This window comes from Carcharodon carcharias, chromosome 25 (genome assembly GCF_017639515.1).
Source record: "Carcharodon carcharias isolate sCarCar2 chromosome 25, sCarCar2.pri, whole genome shotgun sequence".
Lineage (NCBI taxonomy): Eukaryota > Metazoa > Chordata > Chondrichthyes > Lamniformes > Lamnidae > Carcharodon > Carcharodon carcharias.
The window spans coordinates 26,528,811-26,545,165 of NC_054491.1; the positions used below are offsets into that span (position 1 = coordinate 26,528,811).

The 16,355-nt window shown below is 49.6% G+C and overlaps 1 protein-coding gene across 4 annotated transcripts in view; it reads left to right on the top strand.

Annotated features, from left to right (window-relative positions):
* The first annotated feature begins 311 nt into the window (after positions 1-311).
* LOC121269557 (rho guanine nucleotide exchange factor 12-like) overlaps positions 312-16,355 on the top strand; it is a 135,688-nt gene continuing 119,644 nt past the window's right edge. For 3 of the 4 annotated variants that reach the window (XM_041174238.1, XM_041174241.1, XM_041174240.1), the window contains exon 1: positions 313-692. In XM_041174238.1, the coding sequence (XP_041030172.1) occupies positions 661-692 (32 nt within the window). In that variant the 5' untranslated portion in view covers positions 313-660. Of the gene's footprint in view, positions 693-16,355 lie in introns of all 4 variants that reach the window. The other variant, XM_041174242.1, reaches the window with a different exon arrangement.

Consider the following 16,355-nt stretch of genomic DNA (forward strand, 5'->3'; position numbering starts at 1 on the left):
GGGAACTGAGGCTGGGGATGGGGCCCCAGTGAAGCGACTGGGCAGCGGAGCCGAGTCTCACCACAACCCCGGGGGCCGAGGCCGAGCCGAACAGGCCCGGGGAGACAGGCCGGGGGGCCCGAGAGCCGGGGAACAGGCCGGGGGCCCGAGACCCGGGGCCCGATCCTGGCTTCTGGATACTTTGTAACTCTCGCTCGGATACTTTGTGATACTTTGTGGCAGTTTTGCGGATACTTTGTTGCCGAGCGGGTCCTGTCCTGATCCACATCCACATCCCGCTCCAGCACCCGGGGGGGGGGGGGGTGGGGGTGGGGGTTGGTGTCGGACACTGGCCGCAGGAGCTGCACCCTTACCGGGAGAGGGTGGCCACTGGGCCCCGGGCTCCGGGATCCGGGCCTCCGGCTTCAGTTTTGGCCTCGTTCCCTGGGGATGGGGCTTCGCTCCCGGTCTTGCCCCTGAACCGCGACAAACACTCGAATTTGGAGCTGCCCCTGCTCAGGACATTAACCCCCGACTGACACCCGGATCGAAGCGTCCAGCTACATACAGATCCACGCATTCGGAGCCATCCTGGATTCTCCGTTGAAATCGGCTCGGATTTTGGGGAAGAAAATGAGAATTCGATAAATTGTGAGATTTGAAATCAGTGAGAGGAGCCAAATGAGCGTTACACCGTCCGGCCTGAGTGAGAGGTAAGGCGGCTGGAGCGGAAAAAAAAAGGGGGGGTGGAATTTATTGCTTAATAAACAACTGTTGAAAACCAGTAACAAAGTGAAGATGCAGGGGAAGCATTTCTCTTACCGCCTTAGAGAAATATCTCGTTGGTGTTGGAGCAGATTATAATTGTGCCCATACCAGCTACTCTGGTAATGCACTGTTAAGACAAGGAGATTTCCCAGAAAGGTACCAGGGATGAGGGGACTTCAGTTATGTGGAAAGGCTGGAGAAACTGGGATTGTTCTCCATGGAGCAGGGAAGGTTAAGCTGAGATTTGGTAGAGATATCCAAAATCGTGAAGGGTTTTGATTGAATAATGAAGGAAGACAGACAGAGTGACAGGAGGGCCAGTAACCAGGTGACACAAATTTAAGATATTTCACAAAAGAATTAGAGGTGAGATGAGAACTTTACACTTTTGATTTGCAATAGATGATGGAAGCAGCTTTAATAGTAACATTCAAAACAGAATTATACCAATACCTGAAAAGAAAACATTTGCAGGAGTACTGGGAAAGAGCAGGGGACAGCTAATTGGCCAACTCTTTCAAAGAGTTGGCTCAAGCTGGACAGGCTGAATGGTCTCATTTTGTGAAGACCTACTTACCACAGGAACCTTAGTGATGGTGATAGCAGCTCTGGTGATACAGAACCAGTAAAATTCAGTTTTAATTATCTGGGATTGTTAAACTGTTTTTCCAAGTGAGACCAAAAGCATTATCCTGTCCATGCAGTAAGCATGGCTCCAAAGTAAACATTGACATCCCAGTGGGGTTGTAGCAGAACTAATGCCAGGGAGTAGAATGACAAACACCCATGAGTAAAGGGCTGTCACTCGAACTGATTCAGACAGTTAATAACTGTGGTGTTTCATACTGGTGAGTTGCTGTTTAGTTATACACATCATATTCCCACTTTACTGTATCCACCCCACTGGGATAAGGGATGTGGAGGATGAAGTGTTGGAACCCATTGGGAGAGTTCTTAACCCAGAGCACATGTTGCACTGAATGGAAAGCCCATGGGGTCACTGACCCTATAGTGCTGCACACACTCCAGGGATACGTAGGAAGAGAAAATTTAGGGTTTTGTGAAAAATTTTCCATAGAAATAAGGTGTGGGTATTTTGATTCTGCCAGTCTTGTTGGGGAATAATTAAACTAACCAACATACTGTCAGAGAGTAGATGCGCTGTGGTAGTTCAAGAGGCAGCTGAAGTTGGGGATCAGTGGTTTCACAAATCGAGCTGTTCTCTGATTCATAAAAACAATTTTTTTGGTGCATTCAGAGAAATTTTGATGCCCATCCTGGGGGATATTAATTCACAGGAAAGGGCAAAATGATTTATCCCCACTCTTCTGTGTCTCTCCATGAGGTTGCTGTTATCCCATTAAACACCCAATTTGGGATACTGCAAAATGGTACAGAATGCTGGAACATTCCGAGGTCCATTCAGGTTTGTCAGCAACATGTTTGTGTCAAATTTGAAGGGGTCCTTCTGTTACTGATTGTTGTGAATGATTGTTAATACTAAGTGTAAAAGAAATGTTCTTACATGATAGAGTGAGGCATCTTAAGTGTGGCAAATTTATGGTAAAAGCTTTACAAACAGGTCGATAGAAACTCTTAGCTTATGTCATGTGAAATAATCTGTTTCCACCTGAAAGTAGCCAATCAGATTCTGAGCTTTTGATCAGGAAGCAGCAAAATGGAAATTGAATTCACAAAGCGCCATGAAATGCAGAGATCGAAGCAGGTGATCATAGTGACTTAGGCTGACAAGGGATTGTTGGTTTGTGAGTAAAGGGGACCTTCTGGCAAGTTTAAGGTGATGGGTAAGGATCACTGAGCCATTGACTTGATTACATCATTGCATATAAGGAACTGGACTGACCATCATTCTGTTTGGCTAGCCCAACTTGCAACATAAACCTGGTTGCATCAAACTCAGTACTTGTGGGGTTAGAGGATTACACATGCACTGCTGCTGCAACTGAGGGCATCAGGCAGTGTATCAATAACATGGGTCACCACCGTTGGCTTCTCTGCACTGATGGACCCAGCCATTGATTCCGGGGACAGGGCCATGTCTGAGACCTGCCCCACAACTTACCCATTCCCAAAAGGGATTATTCAAATGAATAAGAGTTAAAGTAACCTGTGCAAAGGTTTCAGGATTAAATGTAGGCGTTTATGACCATGCAGGGAGTTGCTTTCTTGACTTTGGTTGCATTGCTCCTATTTGGAGCAGTCTGTGTTTTGGGCTTTCAGTTACTGCTCAGTCACTATGAGGAACCACTATGAGAAGAGGCACTATTCGAAGGTGTGTCAATTTGCACTAATCAGATGAAATGGAAAGACGGATGTTTCTTTATAGATCACCTACCCTCTCTCAGAACTGATGCTAAATACTTTGCTTTCAATTCACTAGTTTGAAGTTCAGTAACAATGATCATCCCTGTTTCTTTGGTGCACAAGATGTGAATCACGAGTGACCAGTTAATCTGTTTCTGGCTGTGTTGATGGAGACAGCTGACTGGCAGAATTCCCCTACTGCTCTTCCAGTTGTCCCATGGGATCTTTTACATCCACTAGGACAGGCAGAAGGGGCCTTGGTTCAACATTTCATCCAGAGGGTGGCATTTTTGACAGTGCTGTGCTCCCATAGTGTCAGCCTTGATTATGTGCTTAAATCCTGGAGTGGGACTTGAATCCGTAGCCTTCTGGTGTCAACTGTGGCTCAGTCGTTCACAATCTCGCCTCTGAGTCGTAAGGTTTATGGGTTCAAACCCCACTCCGGAGACTCGAGCCTGTAACCTAAGCTGTGCTATTACTGAGAGAGTGCTGCACTGTTGGAGGTGCTGTCTTTTTGGATGCGATGTGAAATTGAACATACAAACATACAGTTGAGGCTCTGCTCCTCCAGGTAGATCATGCGATACATATTTCGATAGAGAGCGGGGAGTTCTCTCCAGTGTCTCTGACAATATTTATCCCTCAACCAACATCTTAAACGAAACAAAAACACAATTATCTGGCCATTACCACTTTGCTGTTTGTGGGATCTTGCCTTGTATAAATTGGCTGTCACATTTCCTATGTTATGACAGTGACTATACTTAAAGCACTTCATTGGGTGTTAAGCACTTTGGAACATCCTGAAAGGTGCTATATAAATGCAAGTCTTGAATTCATCCTTCTAAGATGCAACATGAAAATTGAACCAATTTGGCTCTTTAGCAGCTACTGTTGTTGGTAGATTATAATCAGTGTGCGTATCAATGTACAGTGTGTCTGGGTGTTATACATATATGATAACTGCCTAGGAAACACCTGTTGCAAGCCTTCATTAGGTGAAAGTTTGCTATTTAAATGGAATTTGATGCACTGCAGTCAGACCTGGCTGAATGTCTCAGGTCTCCAGGTGAAGTTAGAATCTAATTGGGGATATGGTGAGTAGTCACTGCCCTTCAGCATATTCCTGCAAAATCCTAATCCCTAACACCAACCTTTACCATTAGGGAATATATTAATCCCCAACTTTTACTGTACTCCCAGGAAACCCTAAGCCCATTCCCCATGGTGATAAAATGGGGATGTCAAATGCTAAGTCTCGCTCACACACAATGACCTCCTGAGTGAGGAGCTGGAAGGTTTGTGTATTTGAACCCCATCAAGAGCCAACACCTGTCGCAGGAGTGAGGAGAGAAAGGGAGGAGCTAATGTGAGGATCTCAGTACAGATGGCTGGTGGAATGGGTCTTATTATTCAGAATGTTTTATTTGTGGCCCAAAGCTGTGAACAGTTATGTGTGCAGACTATCAAGAGAACAGCCATGTTAGTCCACATGGACTCTGTCTCCACTCTGTGTAAACACTGGGAGGCATCGAAATAGGGACTTGATCCTGTTCACCTGACTGGAGAGCACCAAATGTAAACCTGGCTGAAGAATGAGGGGCATGTGAAGACATTTTAAGAAATACTCCGACACACCAATAAAAGCAAAATACTGTAAATGCTGGAAATCTGAAATAAAAACAGAAAATGCTGGAAAAGCTCAGCATGTCTGGCAGCACCTGCGGAGAGAGAAATAGAGTTAACACTTCAAGTCTGTATGACTCTTCTTCGGATTCTTCTCTCTGCTAAGTATTTCTTCGAATTTGCTCTAGTTCTGAAGAAGAGTCAAATTAGATTCTTTTCCACATCTTTTTGTTTTCACTCCTACATGCTATATGTGTTGCTTGAGAAAGTTCCTTGGGATTTGTTGGCAGCAGAGAGTCCCCAACATGGAAGTACTGCAGCTTTCTGTCGTGGCAGTGCTCAAATGATGTCGACTACAATGGCTAGGCCGTATTGTTAAAATGGATGATGGTTGCCCACCAAACAATGAACAAAGTAGAGAGCTTGATGATGCCAGTGGACCCTTTGGGTGGCCAAAACTAAGATACAAAGATTCATGCAAGCAAGACATTGTTTCCTGTTCAATTGACTTCCAATATCTGGGAACAGTCAGCAAAAAGCCAAAGCAATTGGCACAGAAATCTCCACAGTAGAGCATGGAAATTTGAAGAACCAAATGTTCAGATTGCATCTTTTCCCTCGGCCTATGAGAGATTGGGGACTGGTGTTTGACAAGTTACTGGTGTGTGAGAAGATGTATCAGTGAATATGGGGTTCAGGATTAATGGATTAGCTCCACTAATCCTCCCTCTGTGGTCCCAAGCCATTTAGTCCATTATAACTCATCCATCCAATGAACGTCTACACTCTTCCCCACTCTCACTGTTAAATGATTGCTGGATTTTCCAGCACTCCTCTATTTGAACACTCTTCCATGCATTGATTACTCGCTGCCATGTACTTCCATACTTTGCTAATTTTGCCCTTTGCTGCTTTGATTCAGTGCCCACTCTGGAGTTTGGTCAAGGTGATAATTCTGCATGCCCTTCTCTCTGCTCTTTGGTCTATGAACTTGTTTTCACTTCTGTACCGTGGGGTTGCCATCTTACCCATAAGGCAGTTAGGGGAATTGCGCAGGAAATTGCTGTCCAAAATACTGAGTTTCTCCACCAACTTCGTTCCACTGGTGTCTTGCTAATAAACTTGTCATTCAAACACGCAGAACTGTGCAAAGTCGCTCTAGTTACCCACTAAACGCATCAGTAAAAGTTGGGGCCTGTCCATTCATGTGTAAGTGAATTTTTAACAATGTGATAAGTTTTAATTACTGCCAAACAATCCCCCTGACACTGAAATTTAGCTTTCATAAGTGTGGAATCTCATTCCATCAGATTTTAATTACTGTTGAAGGTTTAAAGTTTGAAATACAATTTTACTTTTTGTTTTTCTGTCTTGTATCACTCTTAATCCACTGTTTTGTCTCCTCTCTCTTGCTTTCTGTACATAATTTGACATGAATTAATTATTCTAATATATATTTCCTCATTTGGACTCAGCACTGCTTGTTAACCATTCTTGAACTTTATTGGTTAAGGAGATATACCATCATTTGCCCTGTTCACACAGGTCCCAGATCCCCTATAGAGAACATGGTGCCAAAATGATGTTCTAATTACCGAAATCTCAGTAAAAAATCCCACACAATCTGTAGGTGAGTGTAACGACTGCACAATCCAGGATAATGTGTGTTTAGAATGAAGCTGGTTATGAGGAAAGAGCTGAATGCTGAAATCCAGTCCAGTTGTAGGGACTCTTAGCTTCGCACCTGTTACAAGTTGATGTGCCTCAGTGGTGTTTGGGATCGAACACTCACACACGGATCCTTTCCTACAATCAGCCTATTTTGGAGCTAAGGGAACAAAATTGGACCTATGCCCTGGAAGCAGAACCTTTCTTGTACGGTGCATAATTTCAATTGGCTCTCTTCACACAGGGATTATCTGTGATCTGTTGTTGATGAATCTGCCCTTAAGTGATGAAAGGAACTTGGACAAATGATGACTGTACTGGATCAAGTGTGCTGCTATTGGAATCTTACAGAAATTTGAGATGGAATCTGTGCGGTGTGGAACCCGGCCTGGGATGTGTTGTCTAGAATGCCCTGTTTTGGGAAGGCTGTGGAAAAGCCAGATCATTTTTTTGAACCTGAACAGGAGAGGCTGTTGCAAGTCTGAACAATGAACTGTCTGCTCTCAGGGTGTAACCAAAACAGCAAGATGCACCAGCTGACTGACACTGAATGCAGCATTACCAGGAGGAGTGGAATTCCCAGTTTTAATAGATATGAGTAGCGTTTCGAAAACCAGAGATTTTTAATTTGTTGTTGAAATTGGTTACGTGAGATTAAATAGAATTTATGTCCGATTGTCTTGGCTGAGTGAGTAGAAGAGGCCTGGGTATTAAAATGTTGAATATTCAGTCTCTCCAAGAGGAAAACTACCCATAGAGTCAGATTAAAGACGTAAAGTTGTTTAATCTGTGGGAGGAGCAGTTAATTATCAACACATTTCTCCCTCAGGTTTACTGTCCTGAGGATTTATCATCATCAGGAGAGTTTGTGCTAACAGTTACTTGAAATTTTAAATCTGGTGCCTGTCTGGTCACCACCTTCTCTGGAAATGAGCCTCTGCTCAGTTCTGGTTGTGCCGACTGCAGGTTTGGAAAGAATTTCTCAGCGAAATATTCACTGTTTAAACATCTCAAATGTAATTGAGTCTCTCTCTGACCAGGGTGGATGTTAGCCCCACTACCCCTCAATCTCTCTTTCACTTTTCACTCCAGCCTGGGCTTTGTGTTTGTTGTGTTTCGAGATTTTTAAAGCATGTGGTGAAGAGTGAAACCCGTGCGGTTTCCGGAGGGGAAGTCATTTGAGATATGTTTTGAGGTTGATGAACCCACAGCTCGAAGCTGAGAAACTGCAGCATTCTCAGCCACAGATACAGCTCATCTCTTGTGGACTCTGATGGAGTGTAGCAGATGAGACTGTTGGCCTTCCATCTCATCGGCTTGGCTTTGTTGCGATCAATCCTTCAAAAGGTAAAGTATTTGACCGAAATGAGTTTAAAATTTGTGATGACTCTGATTTCAACATGGTCAGCAGAGCTTCAATAACCCATGAATGTCTATGGGTTTTTATTATCTGAGTCCTGATTCTCTGAAGAGCCAGTGAGGCGCTCCGACTCCAGCACTGTGCATTCCATTCCTGTCACAGCAGCCAATAAGACGGCCTTGTGTTGACCAGTTGCTGTGGCCAATTTAACTCACTACCATTGACCGATACTGTGGACCTTGTAACTGCTTCATATCAATTCCAGTGACAACCAGAGAGCAGAGCAGCATCTTAGTTAAGGGCCAACCTTCAACCCAGCTCAACTTTAACCCTAACCCTCTGTAAACTCGAGTACATCTGCTTGCGTCCTAACTCGCACCAAGCCCTGTTCATTCATCCTTGTGCTTGTTAATCTATGTTGGTTCCAGTCCTGCAACGCCTCTTAAGAAAATAAAAACATAGAAATAGGAGCAGGAGTAGGTCATTCGGTCCCTCCAGCCTGCTCTACCATTCGATAAAATTATAGCTGATCTGATTGTGGCCTTAACTCTGCTCTCCTACCTGCCCCCCCATAACCCTAGACTCCCTTGTCAATCAAAACTTCGATTTTAAAATTCTCATCCTTCCATGGCTTTGCCCTTCTCTAAGTGATGCAACCTTCACCATGTGTCCTTTCCCCCAACATCTGGGAGAGCCCCCAGTGCTGGCATCTTTAGTATCCCTGACTTTAGTTGCTCCACCGTGCCTTCAGGTGCCTAGGCCCTGAGCTCTAGAATTCTGTTCCTAAACCTTGTTGCATCTCTTTCCTCCTCTAAGACACCCCTTGAAAAGTATCACTTTGGCCAAACTTTTGGTCACTTGTCCTAATGTCTCCTTATGTGGCCTAATGTCATTTTTTTTTTTTGATAATGCCCCTGTGAGGCCCCTTTGGGACATTTTGATATGGTAAAGTGGTCTGTATAAACCCAGTTATGCAACAGTTGGCTGCCTGGCACATTCCCTTTGCCAGTGGATATGAACTGATTGAAAGTCTTGATGCAGTCTCACTGGTGTTGATCTGTTGCTGTAACACTGGTTGCTTAGTTAGTAGAGAGTCTATCAAGGCTGCTTCATCAACACGCAGATCTAGTTGCACTCAGTCACGTATGTTAGCAGTTTGGAGCAATGGTGTTGTGTTTTACTGGATACGTTCATTCCATGGCCCTTGGTGGGTCTGTGCACCAAGACACCAGGAAGATGTTTTGAGGTGATTTTGAGTGGAGGAGCTCCTATGGGGTTTGGACTGTTGTTGGTGCTGGGAGCAAGAATTCTTCTTGCCTCTGGTGTGCCTTTAATTGTGACTAAATGTTGTCAAACACTGCACTGTCTCGATGCTGCAGTGTCAAATTCTGTGCAGTAGATGAGACTCCCTCTGCCTGGTGATTTTTGTGAAGAGCTGCTGACTCGCAGTCTGGGTGTGGACTCATTCTGCCTACATCAGGGTTCTAAAAATAGGTGTGTGGGCCGAGGCAGAGACAGGCTGTGTAATTACCGTTCCAGTTCCCGATGTGCTGGCTTCTCATTACAGTCATATTCACCCTTTCATTGCTGCTGGTTTAATGACTACAGAAACCTAGTCTACACAACATCCTCCTCCTGAACCTATGTAGCTTCCTGATTGCCAACGTGTGGAAAACCTGTTTCAGACTTGTTCTTCCTTCCAGGCATTCTGGCACTTGAAACCAAAATGACATCATCACAAATAATTTTCTATAAACTTTGAATATTGCAAAGTACATTTGGATGAATGTCAGGTCCCAAACAACTGGTTATGTCAGGCTTTAATTATGGGTAAGGTTATTGTTGACTGCAGAGGATTAGATTTTAGTGCACAACAAGGTGAGAGAAACCAGTCCTGAGAGTGCAATTTGGTGTCAGCACACAACCCAGGGCACATGCAGCACGGGTTAGATACAGACTAAAGCTCCTTCTACACCAGGCTTGTCTAACATTTCTGCGTGGGAGGCCACATTTCAAGATTTTTCTTACTCAAGGGGGCCGGTGAGAAAATTACGGAAAGATAATGTGTGGCATGACATTAAACATGAATCCTTTAAAAAAAGTATGAGAAGAAAAAACTTGGGTGAAAAAAAACAATGAGTAATAAATAAAGATGAGTATTAGAGTGTAACAGCGTGAGTGTGTGTCTGTGGGCTCACTCCCAGTCTTAGGATGTTCACCCATTCATCCTCGCCCACTGTAAGAGTGTTTGGGTGAATGAGAACCCTGATACTGAGAGCGAGCTAGGCTTATGGACACTCTCTGCCCTGTGAACACGCTCACCCTCTCCCTCACACTCACTCACTTTCTCACCCTGCGCTCTTCCCCCTATCTGGGCCCCTGCCCGCACACTCCAATCACTCACTCACTTTGATGCTAGTCAGTCCCACTCCTGCTGCCCCACTCTGGCCCATCTAATCCCTGCTCCACAGCATCTCCACTCCGTGGGCCCTTGGCTCCCCAGGACCTGAACTCCCCTCAGATGATGTTCGCTGCTCAACCAATCACATTGAGTAGACTTTCAGCAGGAAATGCAGTAGGGAAACAGCTTGTGATTGGAGGAGCTGCTCCATTGATAACCTACCAGTCAAACCTACTTTTTTAACTGGCATTTTTAAAACTGGCTCCGGTGGTTACATTGAGAGACTTGGTGGGCTGTATGTTGGATAAGACTTGTCTACACTGTCCCCATCAAACACTCCCAGGACAGGTACAGCACAGGGTTAGATACAGAGTAAAGCTCCCTCTACACTGTCACCATCAAACACTCCCAGGACAGGTACAGCACGGGGTTAGATTTTGACTGCAGATAAAGGGCAAACTAGCCCTCCTGTGACTTTGATAGTAAGATCATCCAGTCGGTGCTAAAGAATGAGTGAATATGAGTCATAAACTCTGCTCTCCATGAAGGAATTCTCATAACTCGCAAAGAGAAGGCGGAGATGGGATTTTTAACCTGTGAACATGAGTTGGAATGAAACTTAAATCCCAGGGTTGAAATAAAGGAGTATTTAACCTACCTTGATGTTAAGGCTTGTTAACTCCCTGTTGAGTTTTCCTGATAACATCTGAAGCTGCTGTGCAAAGTCAGCCTCAAGCCAGTCCCTTATCCAGGTTCACTGAATGGTTACAGTACAGAGGAAGGCCATTCGGCCTGTTGTGCCTATGCTGGCTCTCTAGGAGCGATTTACCTATTGTCATTCTTTCACTTTCTCTCTGTGGCACTGCACATTATTCCTTTTTCAGATAATCCAGTTCCCTCTTAAATATCTTGACTGACCTCCAGCACACTGCAAGACAGTGCATTGCAGATCCTAATCACTTGCTGCATGAAGAGGTGGAACAGAACACCTTTGTTTAATGTATTCCATTAATGAGAGGCAGCACTGGAAACCAAAAAAAAATGATCAGGTTATGATAGTGGGATTTCCCCCACCCAGTGACATATAGGCACAGTGTCACTGCCTTACCCACCCTGATATAGGGAGAGACGGGGTCATTATCATACCTACCCCGATATACAAGCACACGGTCACTGCCACACCCGCCCCGATATACAAGCACACGTTCACTGCCACATCTGCCCCGATATACAAGCACACGGTCACTGTCTCACTCGCCCTGATATACAGGCACACGGTCACACCTGCCCCGATATACGAGCACATGGTCACTGTCTCACCCGCCCCGATATACAAGCACACGGTCACTGTCTCACCCACACCGATATAGGGAGAGACAGGGTCATTATCGTACCTACCCCGATATACAGGCACAGTGTCACTGTCTCACCTGCCCCGATATACAGGCACGTGGTCACTGCCTCAACTGCCCTGATATACAGGCACACGGTCACTGCCACACCCTCCCTGATATACAAGCATACGGTCACTGTTTCACCTGCCCTGATATACAGGCGCATGGTCACTGTTTCACCTGCCCTGATATACAGGCACACGGTCACTGTCTCAACCACCACGATATACAAGCACACCGTCACTGTCTCACCCGCCCCGATATACAAGCACAGAATCACTGTCTCACTCGCCCCGATATACAATCGTGGGGTCACTGTCTCATCCGCCCCGAAATATAAGCACACGGTCACTGTCTCACCTGCCCTGATGTACAGGCACACGGTCATTGTCTCACCCACCCCGTAATACAGGCACACTGTCACTGTCTCATGCATTGCGATATACAAGCACACAGTCACTGTCTCACCCGCCTCGATATACAAGCACAGAGTCACTGTCTCACCCACCCCGTAATACAGGCACACTGTCACTCTCACGCACCCCGGTATACAGGCATACGGACACTGTCTAACCCGCCCTGATATACAAGCACACGGTCACTGTGTTTCCTGCCCCAATATATAAGCACACAGTCACTGTCTCACCCACCCGAGATAGGGAGAGATAGAGTCGTTATCATACCTACCCTGATATACAGGCACAGTGTCACTGTCTCACCCGCCCCGATATACAAGCACACGGTCACTGTCTCACCCGCCCCGATATACAAGCACACGGTCACTGTCTCACCCGCCCCGATATACAAGCACACGGTCACTGTCTCACCCGCCCCGATATACAAGCACACGGTCACTGTCTCACCTGCCCCGATATACAAGCACACGGTCACTGTCTCACCCGCCCCGATATACAAGCACACGGTCACTGTCTCACCCGTCCAGATATACAAGCACACGGTCACTGTCTCACCCGCCCCGATATACAAGCACACGGTCACTGTCTCACCCGCCCCGATATACAAGCACACGGTCACTGCCACCCCCTCCCCGATATACAGGCACACGGTCACTGTCTCACCCGCCCCGATATACAAGCACACGGTGACTGTCTCACCCGCCCCGATATACGAGCACACGGTCACTGTCTCACTTGGCCTGATGTACAGGCACACGGTCACTGACTCACCCGCCCCAATACACAAGCACACGGTCACTGTCTGAACCGCCCCGATATACGAGCACAGGGTCACTGTCTCACCCGCCCCGATATACAGGCACACGGTCATTGTCGCACCCGCCCCGATACACAAGCACACAGTCACTGTCTCACCCGCCCCGAAATACAAGCACAAGGTCACTGTCTCACCCATCCTGATATACAGGCACACGGTCAGTGTCTTCCGCCCCGATATACAGGCACACGGTCACTGTCTCACCCATCCTGATATACAGGCACACGGTCAGTGTCTTCCGCCCCGATATACAGGCACATGGTCACTGTCTCACCTGCCTAGATATACAAGCACACGGTCTCTGTAATACCCGCCCTGATATACAAGCACACCGTTACTGTCTCTCCCGTCCCGATATGCAGGTACACAGTCCATAAGACCATAAGTCATTGGAGCAGAAATTAGGCCATTCAGCCCGTTGTGTCTGCTCCGCCATTCAATCATGGCTGATAAGTTTCTTAGCCCCATTCTCCCGTCTTCTCCCCGTAACCTTTGAACCCCTTACCAATCAAGAACCTATGTATCTTGGTCTTAAATACGCTCAATGACCTTGCCTCCATAGCCTTCTGTGGCAATGAATTCCATAGATTCACCATTCTCTGGCTAAAGAAGTTTCTTCTCAACTCATCATGGTCACTGTCTCACCTGCCTCAATATACAAGCACACTGTCACTGCCTCTCCCTCCCCGATATACAGGCACACTCTCACTGTCTCATCTGCCCTGATATACAGGTACACTGTCACTGTCTCATCCGCCCTGATATACAAGCACACGGTCACTGTCCCATCCGCCCCGGTATACAGGCACACTGTCACTGTCTCACCCGCCCCGATATAAGGTACACTGTCACTGTCTCATCCACCCCGATATACAAGCACACGGTCACTGTCCCACCCGCCCCGATATACAAGCACAAGGTCACTGTCTCACCCGCCCCGATAGACAAGCACACGGTCACTGTCCCACCCACCCCAATATAAGAGGAGACAATGCATAGCGGTAATGTCACTAAACTCGTAACCCTTAGACCCAGGTTAATGCTCTGATGACACGGGTTTGAATCCTGCTACAGTAGCTGAAGGAATTTAAATTCAATTAATAAATCTGGAATTGAGAGCAGGCCTGATAAGGGTAGCCCTGCAACCATCCTCGATTGTTGTAAAACCCCCTCCTGGGTCATGAACGTCCTTTAGGGAAGGAAATCTGTCGTCCTTACCTGGTCTCACCTACGTGTGACCCCGGCCCACATTAACATAATTGAGTCTTAACTGCCCTCTGACATGGCATCAAAAGTAATTAATTTTAGAGGGCAATTAGGGATGGGCAACAGTCTCCCCCGCCCGACGCGCGCGCCCAGTCTCCCCCGCCCGACGCGCGCGCCCAGTCTCCCCCGCCCGACGCGCGCGCCCAGTCTCCCCCGCCCGACGCGCGCGCCCAGTCTCCCCCGCCCGACGCGCGCGCCCAGTCTCCCCCGCCCGACGCGCGCGCCCAGTCTCCCCCGCCCGACGCGCGCGCCCAGTCTCCCCCGCCCGACGCGCGCGCCCAGTCTCCCCCGCCCGACGCGCGCGCCCAGTCTCCCCCGCCCGACGCGCGCGCCCAGTCTCCCCCGCCCGACGCGCGCGCCCAGTCTCCCCCGCCCGACGCACAGACAAACACACAGTCAGTCACCCCCACTCGACATACACACACACACACAGTCAGTCACCCCCACTCGACATACACACACACAGTCAGTCACCCCCACTCGACATACACACACACAGTCAGTCACCCCCACTCGACATACACACACACAGTCAGTCACCCCCACTCGACATACACACACACAGTCAGTCACCCCCACTCGACATACACACACACAGTCAGTCACCCCCACTCGACATACACACACACAGTCAGTCACCCCCACTCGACATACACACACACAGTCAGTCACCCCCACTCGACATACACACACACAGTCAGTCACCCCCACTCGACATACACACACACAGTCAGTCACCCCCACTCGACATACACACACACAGTCAGTCACCCCCACTCGACATACACACACACACAGTCAGTCACCCCCACTCGACATACACACACACAGTCAGTCACCCCCACTCGACATACACACACACAGTCAGTCACCCCCACTCGACATACACACACACAGTCAGTCACCCCCACTCGACATACACACACACAGTCAGTCACCCCCACTCGACATACACACACACAGTCAGTCACCCCCACTCGACATACACACACACAGTCAGTCACCCCCACGCGACATACACACACACACACACACACAGTCACCCCCCACCCGGCACACGCACAGTCACCCCCCACCCGGCACACGCACAGTCACCCCCCACCCGGCACACGCACAGTCACCCCCCACCCGGCACACGCACAGTCACCCCCCACCCGGCACACGCACAGTCACCCCCCACCCGGCACACGCACAGTCACCCCCCACCCGGCACACGCACAGTCACCCCCCACCCGGCACACGCACAGTCACCCCCCACCCGGCACACGCACAGTCACCCCCCACCCGGCACACGCACAGTCACCCCCCCACCCGGCACACGCACAGTCACCCCCCACCCGGCTCACGCACAGTCACCCCCCACCCGGCACACGCACAGTCACCCCCCACCCGGCACACGCACAGTCACCCCCCACCCGGCGCACGCACAGTCACCCCCCACCCGGCGCACGCACAGTCACCCCCACCCGGCGCACGCACAGTCACCCCCCACCCGGCGCACGCACAGTCACCCCCCACCCGGCGCACGCACAGTCACCCCCCACCCGGCGCACGCACAGTCACCCCCCACCCGGCGCACGCACAGTCACCCCCCACCCGGCGCACGCACAGCCACCCCCCACCCGGCGCACGCACAGTCACCCCCCACCCGGCGCACGCACAGTCACCCCCCACCCGGCGCACGCACAGTCACCCCCCACCCGGCGCACGCACAGTCACCCCCCCACCCGGCGCACGCACAGTCACCCCCCACCCGGCGCACGCACAGTCACCCCCCACCCGGCGCACGCACAGTCACCCCCCACCCGGCGCACGCACAGTCACCCCCCACCCGGCGCACGCACAGTCACCCCCCACCCGGCGCACGCACAGTCACCCCCCACCCGGCGCACGCACAGTCACCCCCCACCCGGCGCACGCACAGTCACCCCCCACCCGGCGCACGCACAGTCACCCCCCACCCGGCGCACGCACAGTCACCCCCCACCCGGCGCACGCACAGTCACCCCCCACCCGGCGCACGCACAGTCACCCCCCACCCGGCGCACGCACAGTCACCCCCCACCCGGCGCACGCACAGTCACCCCCCACCCGGCGCACGCACAGTCACCCCCCACCCGGCGCACGCACAGTCACCCCCCACCCGGCGCACGCACAGTCACCCCCCACCCGGCGCACGCACAGTCACCCCCCACCCGGCGCACGCACAGTCACCCCCCACCCGGCGCACGCACAGTCACCCCCCACCCGGCGCACGCACAGTCACCCCCCACCCGGCGCACGCACAGTCACCCCCCACCCGGCGCACGCACAGTCACCCCCCACCCGGCGCACG